This window comes from Sinocyclocheilus anshuiensis, unplaced genomic scaffold (assembly GCF_001515605.1).
Source record: "Sinocyclocheilus anshuiensis isolate Anshui unplaced genomic scaffold, SAMN03320099.WGS_v1.1 scaffold311, whole genome shotgun sequence".
NCBI lineage: Eukaryota > Metazoa > Chordata > Actinopteri > Cypriniformes > Cyprinidae > Sinocyclocheilus > Sinocyclocheilus anshuiensis.
In genome coordinates, this window is record NW_015549606.1 from 896054 (window position 1) to 913679 (window position 17626).

Genomic DNA, 17626 nt, shown 5'->3' on the forward strand with positions numbered 1-17626 from the left:
CGGATGGTACGACATCTTTAAAAAGACGCGTCTTTAAAAAGACGTTCCACCCGTGAAGCTCTTTTAGATGGAATTTGCTCTTTTAGTGTGCTGAAGCGCACAGGGGAGATGGCCGTCTGCAACACACACAGGGGTAGTGCAGCCTGTTGTGTGCAACCCACTCGACACGGGAAAACCACCGCCGCTGAAGCGCCGTCCACCAGCACGAGAGCCCACGAAGAGCGTGCTTGACTGTAGTTTGTACTACTGTAGAACTTGGTCAGGAGCAGAATGATAGAACCGCTCGGCTCCGAAGCGAAAAGCTGAATATGCACTTCATCTGCTGCCTACTTATACTCACGCTGTGATCAGCAGCAGCTGGATGCAATAATCGCATGCCAATGTGCATTGGCTCGTTTAGTTTACACTCGAAGTAGATTGGTCTCTCTAAGCGAGATCCCAATTCCCAATTCGTCGGTCCTCCGACGTGACGTCGAGAGTGAGCGACTGAAAGGGAACTACATTTTACACTTGTAATTTTGAAAGTCACTTAGCTCTTCTCTTATTTCTGTGTTACCCTGCTTTTTTATAGGCAACTTAGGACAACCAGAGTGACAGCATTCCCACAGATGGACAAGCAGTTATTTAAAGTTTATTGTGCCATGCTATATTCATACAATCAATGTTTACAATCGATCTCATGAACTTATAAACTTGTGTTAAAATTCTTAAAATACTTACAAATTAGAAAAGGAAATGTCCCACAACCTCACATTACTTCTCACTTCCAATTCATTCAGTACTATTTGATTTTATTTTCTTTAATAAATACACAGACATGTCAACTCCATCACACAATCTGTTTAGTATTTTTGAGCTGACAATCAGTTTGAAACCATCCTGTAGTCTCAATTAATTAATTCACTGAAGAGAATACTAGATCCGTAACTATGTTTAAAAGATTAATCCAAAATAATTAATTGATAAATAACTTATTTCAGTTCTGTAGCCTGTTTTGTCCTAGTACTCAGAAACTAGAACCTTGGCTTGATATATACACTGTAAGGTTGAATGTCTATCTTTTCTTTTTTTAAAGAAATTAATACTTTTATTCAGCAGGGATGCATTAAATCATTCAAAATGTACAGTAAAGATGTGCATAATGTTACAAAAGTTTTCTATTTCAAATAAATACTGTTCTATCAAAAATTTATCGAAGAATCCTAAAACATGTATCATGGTTTCTACAAAAATATTAAGCAGCAAAACCATTTGCAACATTGATAATAATATCACATATTTCTCGAGCACCAAATCAGCATATTAGAATGATTTCTAAAGGATCATGTGACACTGAAGACTAGAGTAATGGCTGCTGAAAACCTGACTTCCTAAGATAAATAACTAGCCCAGGGCAAGTACTGTATGAACAGTGTTAAACATGAAACAAGATAGCACTATGTTTACCATGGGTTTAGAATGGCACCTCAAGAGTTAAAGCGAGCAAATACTTATGACTTAAGCACTTATCTAAGGGGTATATCAGAACAAATGCTATAGACCAAATTCAGATACAGCTTTGCACACAATATGGGAGCTGTCCATGGTCCTGTTATATTCTGGCTACTAGATACATTCGACAAAGCCTGATTTACCTTAACCAATGTGAAATACCAAATGAAAATAATGATAATATTAATAAACTTCAATTATGGGACACTTTTAGTGCTTTAAAAGGAAACAATCACATTTAGTGCACTATTTTTCTGTACTGTTACACTGCTGTATAAGATGATGTTCAGAAGTTGACGTATCCACTGTTAGGCCGATATTATGCATGTTTAAGCTGACACTTGACAACTTACCTTAGGCAGCTCCTCAATCTGGTTGGCGTCAAGGTAGAGCTCTTCTAGCGTGCGCTCGAAGCTGAAGATCTCCTTAGGGACCTGCTGCAGGCTACAGTGGGAATAATCCAGCACTGAGATGACCTCCTCCTCCCCGCGGAAGCATCGACAGGGCACCAGGCGGCCGATGATCTTCCTCTTAGTAGTCATCTCCAGACACTGCACTGTGGGAAGAGAAAAGAAAAGAATATTCTCGTTTATGACAGAAAAACACATTCTCATAAGCATATAGCTGATTCACTAAATCACACACATATTCACGCAAATAACTTTCTACATAATTGAAGCTGGTATAGTTTAAATGCTAAGCATTGTACAACAAATTGCAGAGTACCACAGTGTCTCTATAATTGGTACCAAAAGGAAATTGTCTGGAGCTTTGTGTTTTATTCGAGCTGAGGTTGAGCTTTTTATTATCCATGAACTTTATGATAGGCTATCATTATCTTCACTTATTACATGGCTCTCTGGAATACTTGCTTCTCTTTGGTCAATCGTGGCATTGAACCGTCAAATATTTGTGTGTAATGACTGCTAAATTCTATATTTGGCAAGTGGTCATACATTCATGTCAAGTCAAGTCATCTTTATTTATATAGCGCTTAATACAATACAGATTGTGTCAAAGCAGCTTTACAGTGTTAAACTGGAAAACAGTGTGTCAATAATGCAAGAGGACAATAATAAACAGTAAATTTTTCAGTTAAAGTCAGTTCATCATTAATTCAGTGACATCATTGTCCAGCTCAGTTCACTTCTCTTTAAATAGTTTATGTGTTATCAAGTCGAAAATATTGCCAAAAATGAAGTGTCCCCAGCTTGGCAAGCCAAAGGCGACAGTGGCGAGGAACTAAAACTCCATCGGAGACAGAAATGGAAAAAAAAACAAAAAAAAACTGGGAGGCCAATTCTTCTCTGGCTAGATGAAACCAGCATGGTGTGGTTTAATTCCAGGCTGCAACACAAGTCAGACTGAGCAGAGGACTCTTCTGGTTCTCATAGTTTTTGCTGAGGATCTGACTCTTTTCATGACTCTATCACACCCTTTCTTTTCCTATCAACATAAATTTATATAGATAATTGGTGCCATTTCTCAACTTCATCTCAAGTTGTAAAAGTTGCCACTGAGATAATAATTTTTCATTTTAAAGTGATTATAAACCTTTTGATAAGTGGTTAGAAGTTCAGGAGTCTCCAGTTAAAGCATGAATAGAAAAACATTGCTTGAAAAACAACAACAAAAAAAGTAACACAGAAAAATCTGGATGAGAGAGCACTTAAAACAGAAAATAAATATGTTATTAGCATTGTAGTTAAATATGTTAGATAACTAGTTCATTGAAAAGTCATTTGAGATATCAGATATAAATTAGTGCTGTCAAACGATTAATCGTGATTAATCCCATCCAAAATAAAACTTTTTGTTTACATAATATGTGTGTGTATTATGTATATTTATTATGTATATATAAATACACACACATACAGCATGTTTTGAACATATTTACATGTATATATTTATATTCATATAATTTATATAATATATAAATATATTTAATATATAAACGTAACATATTTTTCTTAAATATATACATGCGTGTGTGTATTTATATATACATAATAAATATACACAGCACACACACATATATTATGTAAACAAAAACTTTTATTTCGGATGCGATAAAATAATAAATAAATAAATACATTTGAATAACAGTAATTTAAAATAATAGTATTTAAAAACAACAATAACAAAAATAATATTTAGCAGTGTATGTGTTGCTGCTAGGCAGATTGTTTTCTATGTCGTAATGAAATATATCTCAAGGTAATCGGCAAGTAAGCTAATAATATCAGATAAATTTAAATCAATATTTCATGTTCATGTTTTTTTTTAATTTTGGCAATACTGGTGTAAGGAGCAGGATAGTCAACACTCAGCCATTGCTGCAAAATAATCATTTTCAAAAATAAAATAAATAAAAATATTTTACAATCAAAAATAAATATTGTAATTTTCACTTACGTATTGATTGACTAAATTGTATTGTCCCCAATCATGATATTGCAATTACTACACACCAGGCAAAACAGATTTTTGTTTCATAAAAACCAAATAGGCTAAAATCATGATTTTACAGGCTTTTTTTCATTTAATTTAGAGCAAATAAAAAAAGGCCAGACTCAAACCTTTACCCCTATATATGAGCACAAACAACACCTACTATGCAGTACACAGCTACACCATTTAAGACAGAATCTGTAGACTACAGTCTTTTCAGTGATTTCTGAATCACCAATTTCTCACTACAAACTATCAATCTGATTTCCATAAAGAAAATCAACCTCATATCTTAACTGGAAAAAAAAAGTCTCATCCTGCTGGAAAGGGTGTAATTAAATAAGAGCCAGAGATGGTAGAACAAACCAGATCCCTTATAAAATTAACCACATCCCCTTAATTTGAACCATGAGCTGAGCATCATAAGGTGACTAATAACATAACATCGGCCCTATAAGACATATGATGACTGACATAAAGGTTCAATGCTGTACTTCAGAGGTGTTAGTGCGCAGTAACCTGTGTCATAAATCAAAGCAGTTTATCTGATTTAGTTTGTCATGAAAGCTCATTTAACACCCATGACAGAAACCCGTCGGGGAGCCAATCGCAAATATCAGTCAGCGAAAAAGGAAGCAGTATTCAATCAACTGTGACGAGATATGTCTCTGCTGCCTCTGTCCTGACAAGAAGCCAAAGAGAGAGAAGAGACACGACAGGCATCGTAATGTTCTTCAGGGATGGAGACGTGCTGCTAAAACAATGTTTGAGAGGGCATTAGGGAATAATGTCTGAAATGAAAGACAAGCTGTGCTAATGCAGAGTGCTTTTGTCTCTTGCAAATGCAAATGTATCACTGATAATTAAAACATCCTCCACTCAACAAAGAAAAGCAGCAGCTCTGGATGAACGACTACACAGAGGATTCTGGAGATTAAAATTCAGGAAGAGTTAGTGTAAGAGAGTGGATATTTTAGGCTGCTATTGCTTGAACACTGCAATCAAATATTATCCTGCTATATCTAGCCCTAAATTGTAAATATATGTATTTTAAATTGCATATAAAATTACTATCTATATAAAATTAACATTTTACAAGAAAACAAGAAACAGGTTAGATTTATGTACTAATAAACTGTATGTGTTTTAAATAAATAATCTGATTTATATATTTATCATCAATAAATATAGTTTGTTTCAGTCAATTTAATATATTTTAACTAAATGCTTGTTCCATAGCTAGCCATATTTAACCATGTTCATACTTTTTAACTAAATTCAATTGTTTCACAATAAACAGATTTATGCTGATTCTAAGCACTTTGAATAAATGCATTTTGAAAATATGATTTTATGATTGAAATGAAATCAAATAGATGCAAAATGCAAAAAGTTAATACTACTAAACTATGCCATGATTTTTGAGTACAGAAATGTATTTTATCTGTTTTATTTATGTATGACTTAAAAATATGCATCACATTAAGTTTATTAGCTTTTTAAAACTATAATCTAAACGAATGGAATTGTTATATGCAATTCAAATACATAAATCTTAAATTTAGGCCTAAATATTTTTTGGTAACACTTTAAAAAGAGGTTCCATTTGTTAACATTAGTTAACATGAACTAACAATGAAAAACTTGAAGAATTTATTCATCTTAATGTTAATTTCAACATTTACTATACATTATTACAATCAAAAGCCATCTGTTAATATTATTTAATGGACCCGAGCTAACATGAACTAACAATGAACTGAACATGATTAATAGATTATAAAAAAATTAATACTGTAACATACTGTATGTATTGCTTGCTAATGTTAACGTTAAATAATGTGACCTTAATGTAAACTGTCACTTTAGTGTATGACATTCCTCATATGGGAAATGCAAACTGTCTTCTATATGAATGCATAAACATGTCACTTCCTCTCACTGATGATGTCCTCTTGAGAGGTGCTGCATAGTAACTAAACCAACCGGCAAGAGTGATGCAAGAAGAAGGAAGAGTTACAGGACAGATAATACTATAAGCGAATGAGTCGGATGAAAATAGACTAAATGTCTGAAGGGGGCATAATTATTTCACAAGACCACTCCAAAAACATACAATATCACTTTAGACCGCTGTATCTGCTTTATCTGGCCTCCTTACAGGCTTAAGATCTAACATCCGTCCATCTGAATGACCGCCTCATGCCGAGAGCTGTCTGCCACCATCTGACAGGAAAACAACAACGTTTCCATAGGGATCGTGAGATAGCTAAACAATGGCTTCGAGATAACAGGTTTTCTTTTAAGAGATGTGCTCAGGGAGCGAGATGATCAGTACTGATAAGATAAAGTTATGTTCACCCACAAGAAAATACAAATGTCTCAGATAAGATAGTAGCTTTTTCTCATCTGATTCACTTGTACATGAACTCTAACTATTTGTACGGCTCCTATGGGTCCTTCTTCTGTGTCCTCATTTTGGATCCTGAGAACAGATAATGCCAAGGTGCCATTACAGCCTTACTGCAGCTGAATGAAAATGAGTTTACATAACAAATGCCTGAATTGAATTGGAAACAAAATTTCTTATTATATAATACACTCAAAACATGCATATTAAATGCTCTATGCAGGAAACTTTGTGACAAGGGCAAAGTAAATATGACGTACTAAAGGACTAATGAATAGAGAACTGAGAACTAATGAATTTCACAAAATAATACACTATCGTTCAAAAGGGTTCAGTTAGATTTTTTAAATAAATTCATACTTTTATTCAGCAAGGATGCATCTGAAAAAAAGTTATAGTAAAGACACTGATAATATTATAAAATATTTCTATTTCAAATAAATGCTGTTATTTTGAACTTTCTATTCATCAACAAATCCTGGGAAAAATGTATCACAGTTTCCACAAAAATATTAAGCAGCACAACTGGTTTCAACATTGATAATAATACGAAATTTTATATTAGAATGATTTCTGAAGGATCATGTGACACTGAAGACTGGAGTAATGATGCTGAAAATTTAGCTTTCACATCACAGGAATAAATTCCATTTTAAAGTACGTTAAAATAGAAAACAGTTATTTTGAATGGTAGTATACAGTATATACCTGAATTCAAAGCAAAGATATTTGTTCTTCCAGCCTATGTTTCACCACAAAAATATATAATTTGATAATTTGAATAACTGTCTGGTCAAAGCAAACCCTTTCATTATGCATGGACTTCCAGAATGTAAAATACTAATGCACATGTTTTCAGCAACATAATAAATTATTCATTCCATTTATATTCATTATTCAAGTATGCAAAAAGTACAACTCACCGATAAGCCACACCAAATTCTGTGTACTGATTGAGTACAATTTCGGGAATACTGTACTTTACCAGAGCACTACATAATAATATCAATACCACCATATTTTAGGATTTAACAAAAAAAAATTGAATATCTTTAAAAGACAACCTGATACTTTATATCTGTTTATTTGAATGTCTACAGTTGGTTTAGATTTTTTCATTAAGTCCATCTAAAGCACCTTCCTCTCATTATTGGGATTATTAATCCTCAGGAGGAAATTTTTGGTTGATTGCTACATTAGACAAATTAATTACTGTAATCATCCACTGTTTCATGTGTTTGCCAGTTTGCTGTGGGTACACACATGCCACAAGTCGGGTAATGAGAGCAACCTAGACGAGTCTGGTTCATGGGAAACAGGGGAGAGCAGGATCTGTTATTTGAGAGATTCTGACTATCATTATTGTCTTTTATTGACCATACAGTATGTCCCCTTTTTTCCTGGAAATGTCAATGCAGGGATTTTTAAATTGCCTAAAATGTCTGAGTTTTGGCTTTGTTGACAGGAAATGCCAACTTTCCAAAAGAATTTAATGTCAACTATCCATTACTCAACAACATAAGCTCATCAAAAATATGGAATAAATAAAATAAGATACCAAAACCTCTACATACTCAAATAATAGATTACTTAATATTCACATAAAATTAACATTATGGCAATAAGCTATAAAGAGGCCGAGCTATATTGCGATTATATTCAAAATACAGCACCGTCTCAAGGGCCTTCTTGCTTTTATACAACGGTTGTCAGTTGATAACAATATGATGGACACAAACTTTCATTCAAATATTATAATATTAACTGCTATTGTTACACAAGAAACAGTCTCTGACATAACAGCACATTGCTATGCAAGAACAAATAATTACGATCCACCATGGGAACTGCGCAGTGATCTGGTAAACAGGCCAAAGCCGTTGAATTGTGAAATATAATACAGCTGGATCACTGTACTGACCAAGCAGCATTCAGAAGCAGTACTATCCATTTAATGACTTTAAATCCAGCACAGAGCAACATTTGTATCCAATAGGAAAGCCAGCAGCAGAGTACATACACAAGCAAAGTCTTGAGCGATTACACCGAGTAGCCAGATCTGCCCAGGGTGCTATGGAAACTGCATGACGCAAGAGCTACTTCTGCAAAGGCGAGAGGACACATTCACAAGTTCCCAGCTCCGCTCTAGCAAAATGCCTTAATTTCTGTCTTTCAGTCACCTCACATAAAGACATCTCCGATAATTCACTGCCATTCCCGTAGAGGATAGCTCTAATGACTTTGGTGAAGCCAGGCCGCATTATACAAGATCTACAGAGAGCGGAGGTGCCACAAGATGAAATGCTATCAGTGGAGCTCCTCAGCCGGTGAATGAGGTTACATTTATCCTGCGAAACAGACTTTAACATCTCTTCTGTTTTATAAAGGTTATTCATTTGACTGAAGCAAGGAGGAAAGGCACTCTTAAAGGGAATAAAAGCAGAACATTGTATATGGCCATTAAAAATGCATGTATATCTAACAACTGCATTCTCAGGGCCACATGCAGCCAGCCTGACACATATTGTTCATAATAGCTGCAACTGTTTCCAAGGAAACCATCTCTAGATGCTGAAATGTATTTCTTTACAATAATTTCACACATTCTTCTCACAGTCAGTAATATAATATAAACCACACATAAAGGTCAAAGTTATCACTTTCAATATATAAAATATGAGGGTTGTATATATACAGTATATATATATATATATATATATATAGAGAGAGAGAGAGAGAGAGAGATGGGGGTAAAACAGCCACGAGTTATTGTCTCCAAATATCAGTCTATATTTATTACAAGACAGACATTTTTACGTAAGCTTCAGTTTTCCATATTTGATGTGTTTTACATTTGTGTGTAGATCAATGTTTATGAGTGAATAAAAGCTTAATTTAAACCTGTTCATCATATAAAGCGATTGTGTCTCTTCAAAAGACTTGGAATGGACTTTAAAAGGAGGGACAGAAATTTCTCAGGTTTCATGAAAATGATCTTCATTTGAGTTTCAATAACACATCACATTGCGAATTAAAAAAAAAAACATGGTAAAACTTTCGTAGGCAGCAGTTCTCACTATTAACTAGTTAGCATGCCTACACATTGGCTGTTTATTAGTACTTATAAAGCACATATTCTGCCTGACCATATTCCACATCCCTAATCCTACCCATACCTAAATTTAACAACTACCTTACTAACTATTAATAGGCAACAAATTAGGAGTTTACTGAGGCAAAAGTCATTGTTAATGATTTGTTAATAGTGAGAATTGGAGCTTAAAATAAATTGTGACCAAAAACACTATTTGCACTTTTGTACAATGCTATTTTGAAATCAAAATATTTATTCAAACTCCACTGATTTCATAGTCTGAATATCTAAAAAGGTGTATTTTATTGTAAGAACTAATTGCTATATTTAAAGAAAGTACAATCCTGGATTTATTTTTACAGTGTATTTCTTAAAGCATTCATTATTTCTAATTAAAATCGAGCTTCTGCTCTCTTCCAGTGCTGCGTGTGTGAGTCTGTGGGTTCTGTTATTGTGGGTGAGTCTGACATTGATCTCCTGGGAGTCCTGCCTCAGGTCAGTTAAGCTCAAGGGGGAAACAGAGGATTATATGAGCACATCTGCACATCAGGACAAATAACTACTCCCCAAGATCTCTGCACTAATGTAGATCTTCAATATGTCAGGGTATTTATTAGCGATGGAATTAGGTTTTATTGTTTTAATAAAAGCATGGCAAGAATGTTATATTCCAAAGCCAATTTTGCCAATATTGCTCCAATTTCATCTGCACATTATAACAGCATACTTCGATTTTCATTGATCTTCATACCATTGTGATGAAATTACAGAGCAATACCATTCATATGTATGAATTGTCTGGCACAGATGTGTTACAAAACACAAGCACAAAAAGTAGACTTTTTTTGACAGATTATGCATTCAAAAAGGTAATATTCAACATAAAAATGAATAATTCTGCCATTCAGATTTGATTGTGAGGTGAATCAAAAAACTGACAATGAATTAAGACAAATTAAGATATTTTTAATAAAACCTGAGAGGTTTCTGTCCTTCCATTGAAAGTCCAGGTAGCCAAAACGTAGGAGATACGAAGATCACAAAGATGTTATAGGAATTATATTAACAGAATTAATTTAGCCTTTTATTGAATCATAATCAAGCAATCTGAGGACATGTCAGGCTGCGACTGAAAGGTTTGAAAAGTATAATGTGTAGGTACACATTTTAATTCATTACACAAGATGACAACGAAGGCAAAATGGCACAAGTGGGCTGTGGAATTTAAGAGGGCACAGGATGTTAACACTGGCATTATCATTTGCCAGCAATGCACACAAAGTGTCATTCTCTCATGACATGCACCAAAATGATGAGATAAAGGGTCAGTTTTCAATGGAACAGCAGGTAAATTAACTGGATTTGGAGAATTTTCTAAAAGCGTATTCGTCCTGGAGAGACTTGCTGGGAAAACACTCTGCACTTTTGAAAAGCTGAAGGTCAAACAAAGGCTTTAACAAAGTACAGCAAAGAAAGTCATGGAAAACGGATTGATTTTAAAAACAGTATCCTGTAGAGACATCTGTCACAAGCGTTCGCGGCTGATGAAACGTGAATCTTCTGTGTCTGATGGAAGGCATTATTAGTCAAGCAAACGGATGCCACAAATGCTTATAACCTCTCCATGCGCTGTCAGAGACATTCTTTTCGGTTCACTGAACAATTGTTAAACCACTCCAAAAAAGGAGACGACTGCTTGGACATAACTGCTGTGATGACCAGACAACCTGCTTTCTTTCCATTTGGCTCTGCCCCATTTCTCCTTCTCAATGACTATGACTGCTCAAGAGCAGCCTCACTGCTGCCTCAGCATGAGGCACGGTTATTTGGCAGACACTGCAGCTTTCTCCAATAATCAGAGGCAGAAGACATGTAGAAAAACAAATATGCCCCTGGGATTTTCAAAGCTATCCTTCCCGAAGCAGAGCAAATAAAGAGCCATGGCTTTAAATTCAGGATCAATTAATGATCCGCTGGCAAAGCATAATTTTCTTGGATTTTCTTTTTTCACTACAAACGAAATCAATAATGGTAAAGCAAACTCTTTTGAATTAAATGTACTTCAACAGGGCTACATTTTAAACAGTGTAAATGTATGCATGTATCTCTAGGGGTTTTACCGTGAATTATTTGGTTAACAACGCTCTTGTATTTACCAATATGCGCATGCTCTTTTTGAGATCTTGAGATCTCTGAATGTTCACTTTTTGAAACCTCAGGCAATGATCCGTGGCACAGTTCCCATTTCAGACATGAGCAATTTATACTGTCATTATTTACTCAACCTCATGCTGTCCCAAACACATATGACTTTTGTGGAACACAAAAAGGGAAATAATGAAGAAAATACTGCACTTTTTCCATACACATGAGGGGGTGGGGTATTATGTTTTTGAAAGAAATCTTTTATGCTCACCAAGACTATATTTATTTAACCAAAATAAAAACTGTAATTTTATTCAATTTAAAATGACCAGTTTCTATTTTAATGTATTTTAAGTCTGTCAGAAATGTAAAAAAAACTAAAATAATAATAAATAAAAATAATTTATGTAATGTAATAAATGTACTAAATGTAATTTAAAATGTTCAGCCATTACGTAAGTCTTTAGTGTCACATGATCTTTCAGAAATCATTCTAATATGCTGATTTGGTGATCAAGAAACATTTATTATTAGTATAGTACATGTTGAAAACAGTTGTGCTACTTAATATTTTTGTGGAAACTGTGATACATCAGGATTTTTTTTTCAGAATACATGAATTTCAGGAGAGTTCAAAAGAACAGCATTTATTTGAAATATATATATTTTTGTAACAATGCTGTTATAAATAAATAATATTGTCATACTTTTTAAAATACTAAAAAATTAAATGTATACTACACTTTAAAATGAAAATAATTTGAACTATTTATATTATTTTACTAATATCAATACTAAATATATAAATAGAGATATACAATACTGCTTGACAGTTTGTGAACCCTTTAGAATTTTCTATATTTCTGCATAAATATGACCCAAAACATAATTAGATTTTCACACAAATCCTGAAAGTAGACAAAGAGAATCCAATCAAACAAAGGAGACAAAAATATATACTTTGTCATTTATTTATTGAGAAAAATGATCCAGTGTTAAATATTTGGTACACTGATATTACCAAATACAAAATATTTATATTGAGTGGCAAAAGTATGTGAATCTTTGCTTTCAGTATCTGGTGTGACCCCCTTTTGCAGCAATAACTGCAAGTAACATTTCTTGTAACTGCTGATCAGTCCTGCACAACGGCTTGAAGGAATTTTAGCCCATTCCTCAGTACAGAACCACTTCAACTCTGTGATGTTGGTGGGTTTCCTCCTTTGAACTACTTCAGGTCCTTCCACAAAATTTCAATTGGATTAAGGTACGGACTTTGACTCAGTCATTCCAAAACATTAACTTTGTTCTTCTTGATTAAAAACACCTCTGAACAGATGGACTCTGATTTCACCTTCAAATTAACAGCTAATCATTGAGATTCACATACTTTTGCCGCTCACAGATATGTAATATTGGATCATTTTCCTGAATAAATAAATTACAAAGTAAATATTTTCATCTCATTTGTTTGATTGAGTTCTCTTTGTCAACTTTCAGGACTTGCATGAAAATCTGATGATTTTTTCGCTCACAGATATGTAATATTGGATCATTTTCCTGAATAAATAAATTACAAAGTATATATTTTCATCTCATTTGTTTGACTGGGTTCTCTTTGTCAACTTTCAGGACTTGCATGAAAATCTGACGATTTTTTGGGTTATATTTATGCAGAAATACAGACAATTCTAACGGGTTCACAAACTTTCAAGCAGCACTGTAAATATCACTGATTTAAAAAAAATTCTGACCCCATACTTTTGAATGGTAGCATATATAATAAAAGAAAATAGGGATCAGAGTAGTCAAGCTCCAAAATTGTGAAAAAATGTCCATTAAAGTTTCAAAAAAGTAGTCTGTACAACTAACGCATTCTAAGTTTTCCGAAGCTACTCGATAGCTTTGTAATGAACAGATCAAAAATTAAGTTTTTATTCACATATGCTTCACTTCCACTGCAGTTCTCATATCTTATTCACACTTTCTCATTCAAAATTGCTGTGATTGGTCACCTGACAACCAACGACTACACTGCATTCATGTCATGATGCCAAACCATATTTAAATAGATGCAGACAGTAGAAGGCATTTTTGGGGTAAAAAATGACAGTGATTTCATTTTCGGGTTTGAACTATCACTTTAAATGTCTGAGCATTTTGGGAGGAAGCAGAAACAACATAACAAGATCGTGAATTGATAAAAGAATATAGCTCCTTTAATAATTCAAAGTGAAATTAGTTTTGGACCCAAAACAGCACGGCTTTGTCTCATAAAGTTTAAACACTCTTGCGTAACTATCCTAAAGGTGTATTAGACACAATAACATTGACAAAAGAGCCAATCTTGCTGCCAAACACCAAGAGAATATGCACAAAACTCAAAGTTTAGGCTAAGCAATGTAGATATGGGTATTTTAGGTCACCTTAATGGAAGGGAGTCCTAGCTGCCTATGTGGATCTCGGGGTCCGGGGACAGTTGCGCTAATGGAGACAGATCCAGGACACAAGGCAGAAGAGAAGGAGCTTTTTTTAGACAAGATAGAAAGGAAATAGAACAGGTAGCTCACCCTTGGAATCCTGCAACTTTACACTTTCCCTCAAGAGCCATGAGAATGGCGTTATTTGTGCTTCAGAGAAAAACAATAAGTTTGGAATGACATGAGGGCGAGTAAATAATGCCAGAATTTTCATTCTGAGAAACTATTCCTTTAAGACAAAGTTATTTTTATAATAACTGCTGCCTCTAATACAATGAGAGGGAAATGTAGTGTGACATGCCATTGTGTGGATGCAAAAACAGAAGCAGAAATAGCATAATCTCATTCAGGCAGCAGCATCCATGTTAAACTACAATGGCCTTGATACAGGAAAGAATCAGAGTGCCACAGGATCAGGCCTGATAAGCAAACAACATCCACGCTCGTGGCTTATAAGCCATCAACCCAGCACTGTAAGTCTGTTTACAAGTACAGTAATCTCACTAGCATTATAAAACACTGTGACTGGGCCTACCAGTGATATTGGAAGTCATTCGCAAGCTGATAGAGGGTGACAACTATTAATTTCCCACTTTGTGCAGTATTCATAAAATTCAAAAGAAAAACAAGTTCCTAAACACCCCAGTAAAAACTAATTAAATGGTAAGCTGATTGCAATGACTTTCTTGTGCCGAGTTAATGGACCATGTGCACTAGCAGTGAATTGAGAGATTCCATGAGCCCTCTGTGCAAGCACAGGCTGGAGATAATGGAAAGCAGTAAAGTTTTAAAATGCTTCAGCTGGAAAACATCCAACAGGCAGCACCTCCCACCATTTGTAAAATTATCATCTGAAAAATAACATAAAGATAACCTCAAACGTGCTCCATGGTATTTTTTAGATTAATTTGGGGTAGAAAGTGCATCTTAAGGTCAACATGAAATCAAATTGACCCTATTTACTTTCTTAAAATAAAATAAAATAAAATAAAAAGTTCCAGTTGCTACATTAGATTGAATAAGAACTGTCAGCAAAGATGTCTTGCATTTGGAGCTAGAAATTTGTTCCTCACAATTCATTAATAAATCTCTAGCTGCCAATATTCTGTCACTGACCTTACATCACTCTCATTTATTGTTAAAATTGAGCCTGTGCAAGGTACTATGTTACTTCATAGGATAATGCAATCAAATGTTTGCCATTTTAGCTTGTTATGATGTTAATGTTATCTAATGCTGCTTTGCTAGTATAATACTTTTTGTTTTGTCTCTTAGTTATGCTCATAAAATAGATATAGTGTGAGATATTGTCTCTTAGTGATAAATAAAATGTTTTTTTTTTCATTTAGTTATTTAGTTGCACTTATTCTCATTCAAATGTATATGGGTGGTCTGTCTCTTCCCCTTAAAGGGATAGTTCACCCAAAAATGAAAATTCTGTCATTAATTACTCACCGTCATGTCGTTCCAAACCCGTAAGACCTTCATTCATCTTCAGAACACAAATGAAGATATTTTTGATGAAATCTGCTACCAGAATGCTTTTTGTGCACAAAGAAAACAAAAATAATGACTTTATTCAACAATTTCTTCTCTTCCTTGTCAGTCTTCAACCCGCGTTCACGATGGTTGAACCACTGTTGTCACATTGTGACTATTTTAACAATATCTTACTATGTTTCTGGACCTCTGGTTTTTGTGTTGCCGTCTATGCAGGGTCAGAAAGCTCTCGGATTTTATCAAAAATATCTTAATTTGTGTTCTGAAGATGAACGAAGGTCTTACGGGTTTGGAACAACATGGGTGAGTAATTAATGACAGAATTAAAATTTTTGGGTGAACAATCCCTTTAATGTCATCTCTGCAGTTCTGCATTTTTCTGCATTCTTTTTATGCTTGTCACACATATAGCCTAAAAACTATGGATTGTACTTATATAGTCAAGTGACCAAGATTCTAAAATTAATCTAGAATCTAAAATGTATGCCATAGTACTAATGTTTTTTTTTTTTCACTTCTGAAATACTTTCTCCATAACACAAAAAAATGTACACCAATCACAAATGAACATCAAACCTTATTGTAAGCGAAGTACTGGCCAGCAATCAAAGACAGTCTAATTAGGATCCCACGTGTGACACAGTGAGCCATAAGACTACGACCCAAGTAACGGATTAAAGAACGATGCACTGCATGTGAAATCTCCATTTGTAGGGTCTTATACAAGAAAGAGTAATCCCTTCTGACTCTCCGCATTAAACTGACTTAGACAGTACAGACTCGTGTGGTCACAGGCCTACACATGGGAAAATGGAAATGTATTGTTCTTTATTGTGCTGAGGCTGATACAAGAGGGCAATGTCAAGGGAGAACCTCTCATCTTAAGGTAGCAGAAAAGGAAATGAAAGCTTCCATGTAAAATACAGCTGAATATACTGTACACAGCCAGAAACACCAACAAATGTGAGTACTATAATATATGATATAATATAAGACATTTTCCAATAATTCCTTTTCAACAATTGGTCAGTGAAAGGTTCTTAACCTTTAGAAAATGTTGAATATCATTTTTCAGGAGGTCAAACTAAATATTATACTGTATGAGCTTTTAAATGAGTTATCAAAATTTGTCAAATTTCTAAAATAAAAAATAAAAAAATCATGACATTAAAAATAAAATAAAATAAATTAAATAAAATGTAACAGGGTTGCATTTGCCTCCGTGTTACCCTGCTGTCAGACCAAATGGTTGGTTTGTAAACATATCAAATATTTCTCATAAATTAAAGAAAAATATTTAATTAATTAGTTAAATAAATAAAAATTGAACAAATTATTTCAGCATTGTTGTATGAGTACATACATATGTGTCAGCAAGAATTCAACTAGCAAGCACAGACTGAGATGCTCTTAAGCATAACCACATCCTGCCACACGAAGACTGGGAACTTCATCTGGAAAGTTTAAATGGTTGAATTAAAAGGTGTTTCATTTAAATGCTTTATATCATTAAAGTGGCGGCACAGCAGGCAGCAGCCCATGCATGGATTTATCACATCATATATTATTTATTTCTTAGGCACATTTAACACTGACCTACTTATTTCTGATTGCTTCAGTATTAGAGAAGAGAAAAAGTACAAGGCTACTTCAAGTGGAGCTTCATTTAACAAGCTACACACTCACCTACAAAGAGATAAAATGTTTTACAATGCTACTGAAGTAAAGGCTCACTTCAGTCAAGCAGTGCATTATAGAAATATCTAACTTTAATGCTTGCGGTAAAAAATGAAGATGAAAATACTAAGCAGGAACGGACATTTTCACAGCAAGCTTATTAAAAAGGATCCATGAGCGGAACAGCATGCATAAAAATGCTTTCTTTCTTCACCAAAGCATTGAATTTGTGTAAAATCTGTTCGCAAAGTTTTTCAGTACAACGGCAAACTTCAAACAGAAAGCAAGCATGCAATATGTACATCTTAAAGGGGTCATATGATGTTGCTAAAAATAACATTATTTTGTGTATTTGGTGTAATGAAATGTGTTTAT

At 34.2% G+C, this 17626-nt stretch overlaps 1 protein-coding gene across 1 annotated transcript in view; it reads right to left on the bottom strand.

Moving 5' to 3' along the window:
• LOC107659039 (leucine-rich repeat-containing protein 7-like) overlaps nucleotides 1–17626 on the bottom strand; it is an 83764-nt gene that overhangs the window by 59377 nt on the left and 6761 nt on the right. The window contains 1 exon segment of the mRNA XM_016447834.1: nucleotides 1845–2047. Within this exon segment, the coding sequence (XP_016303320.1) occupies nucleotides 1845–2047 (203 nt within the window).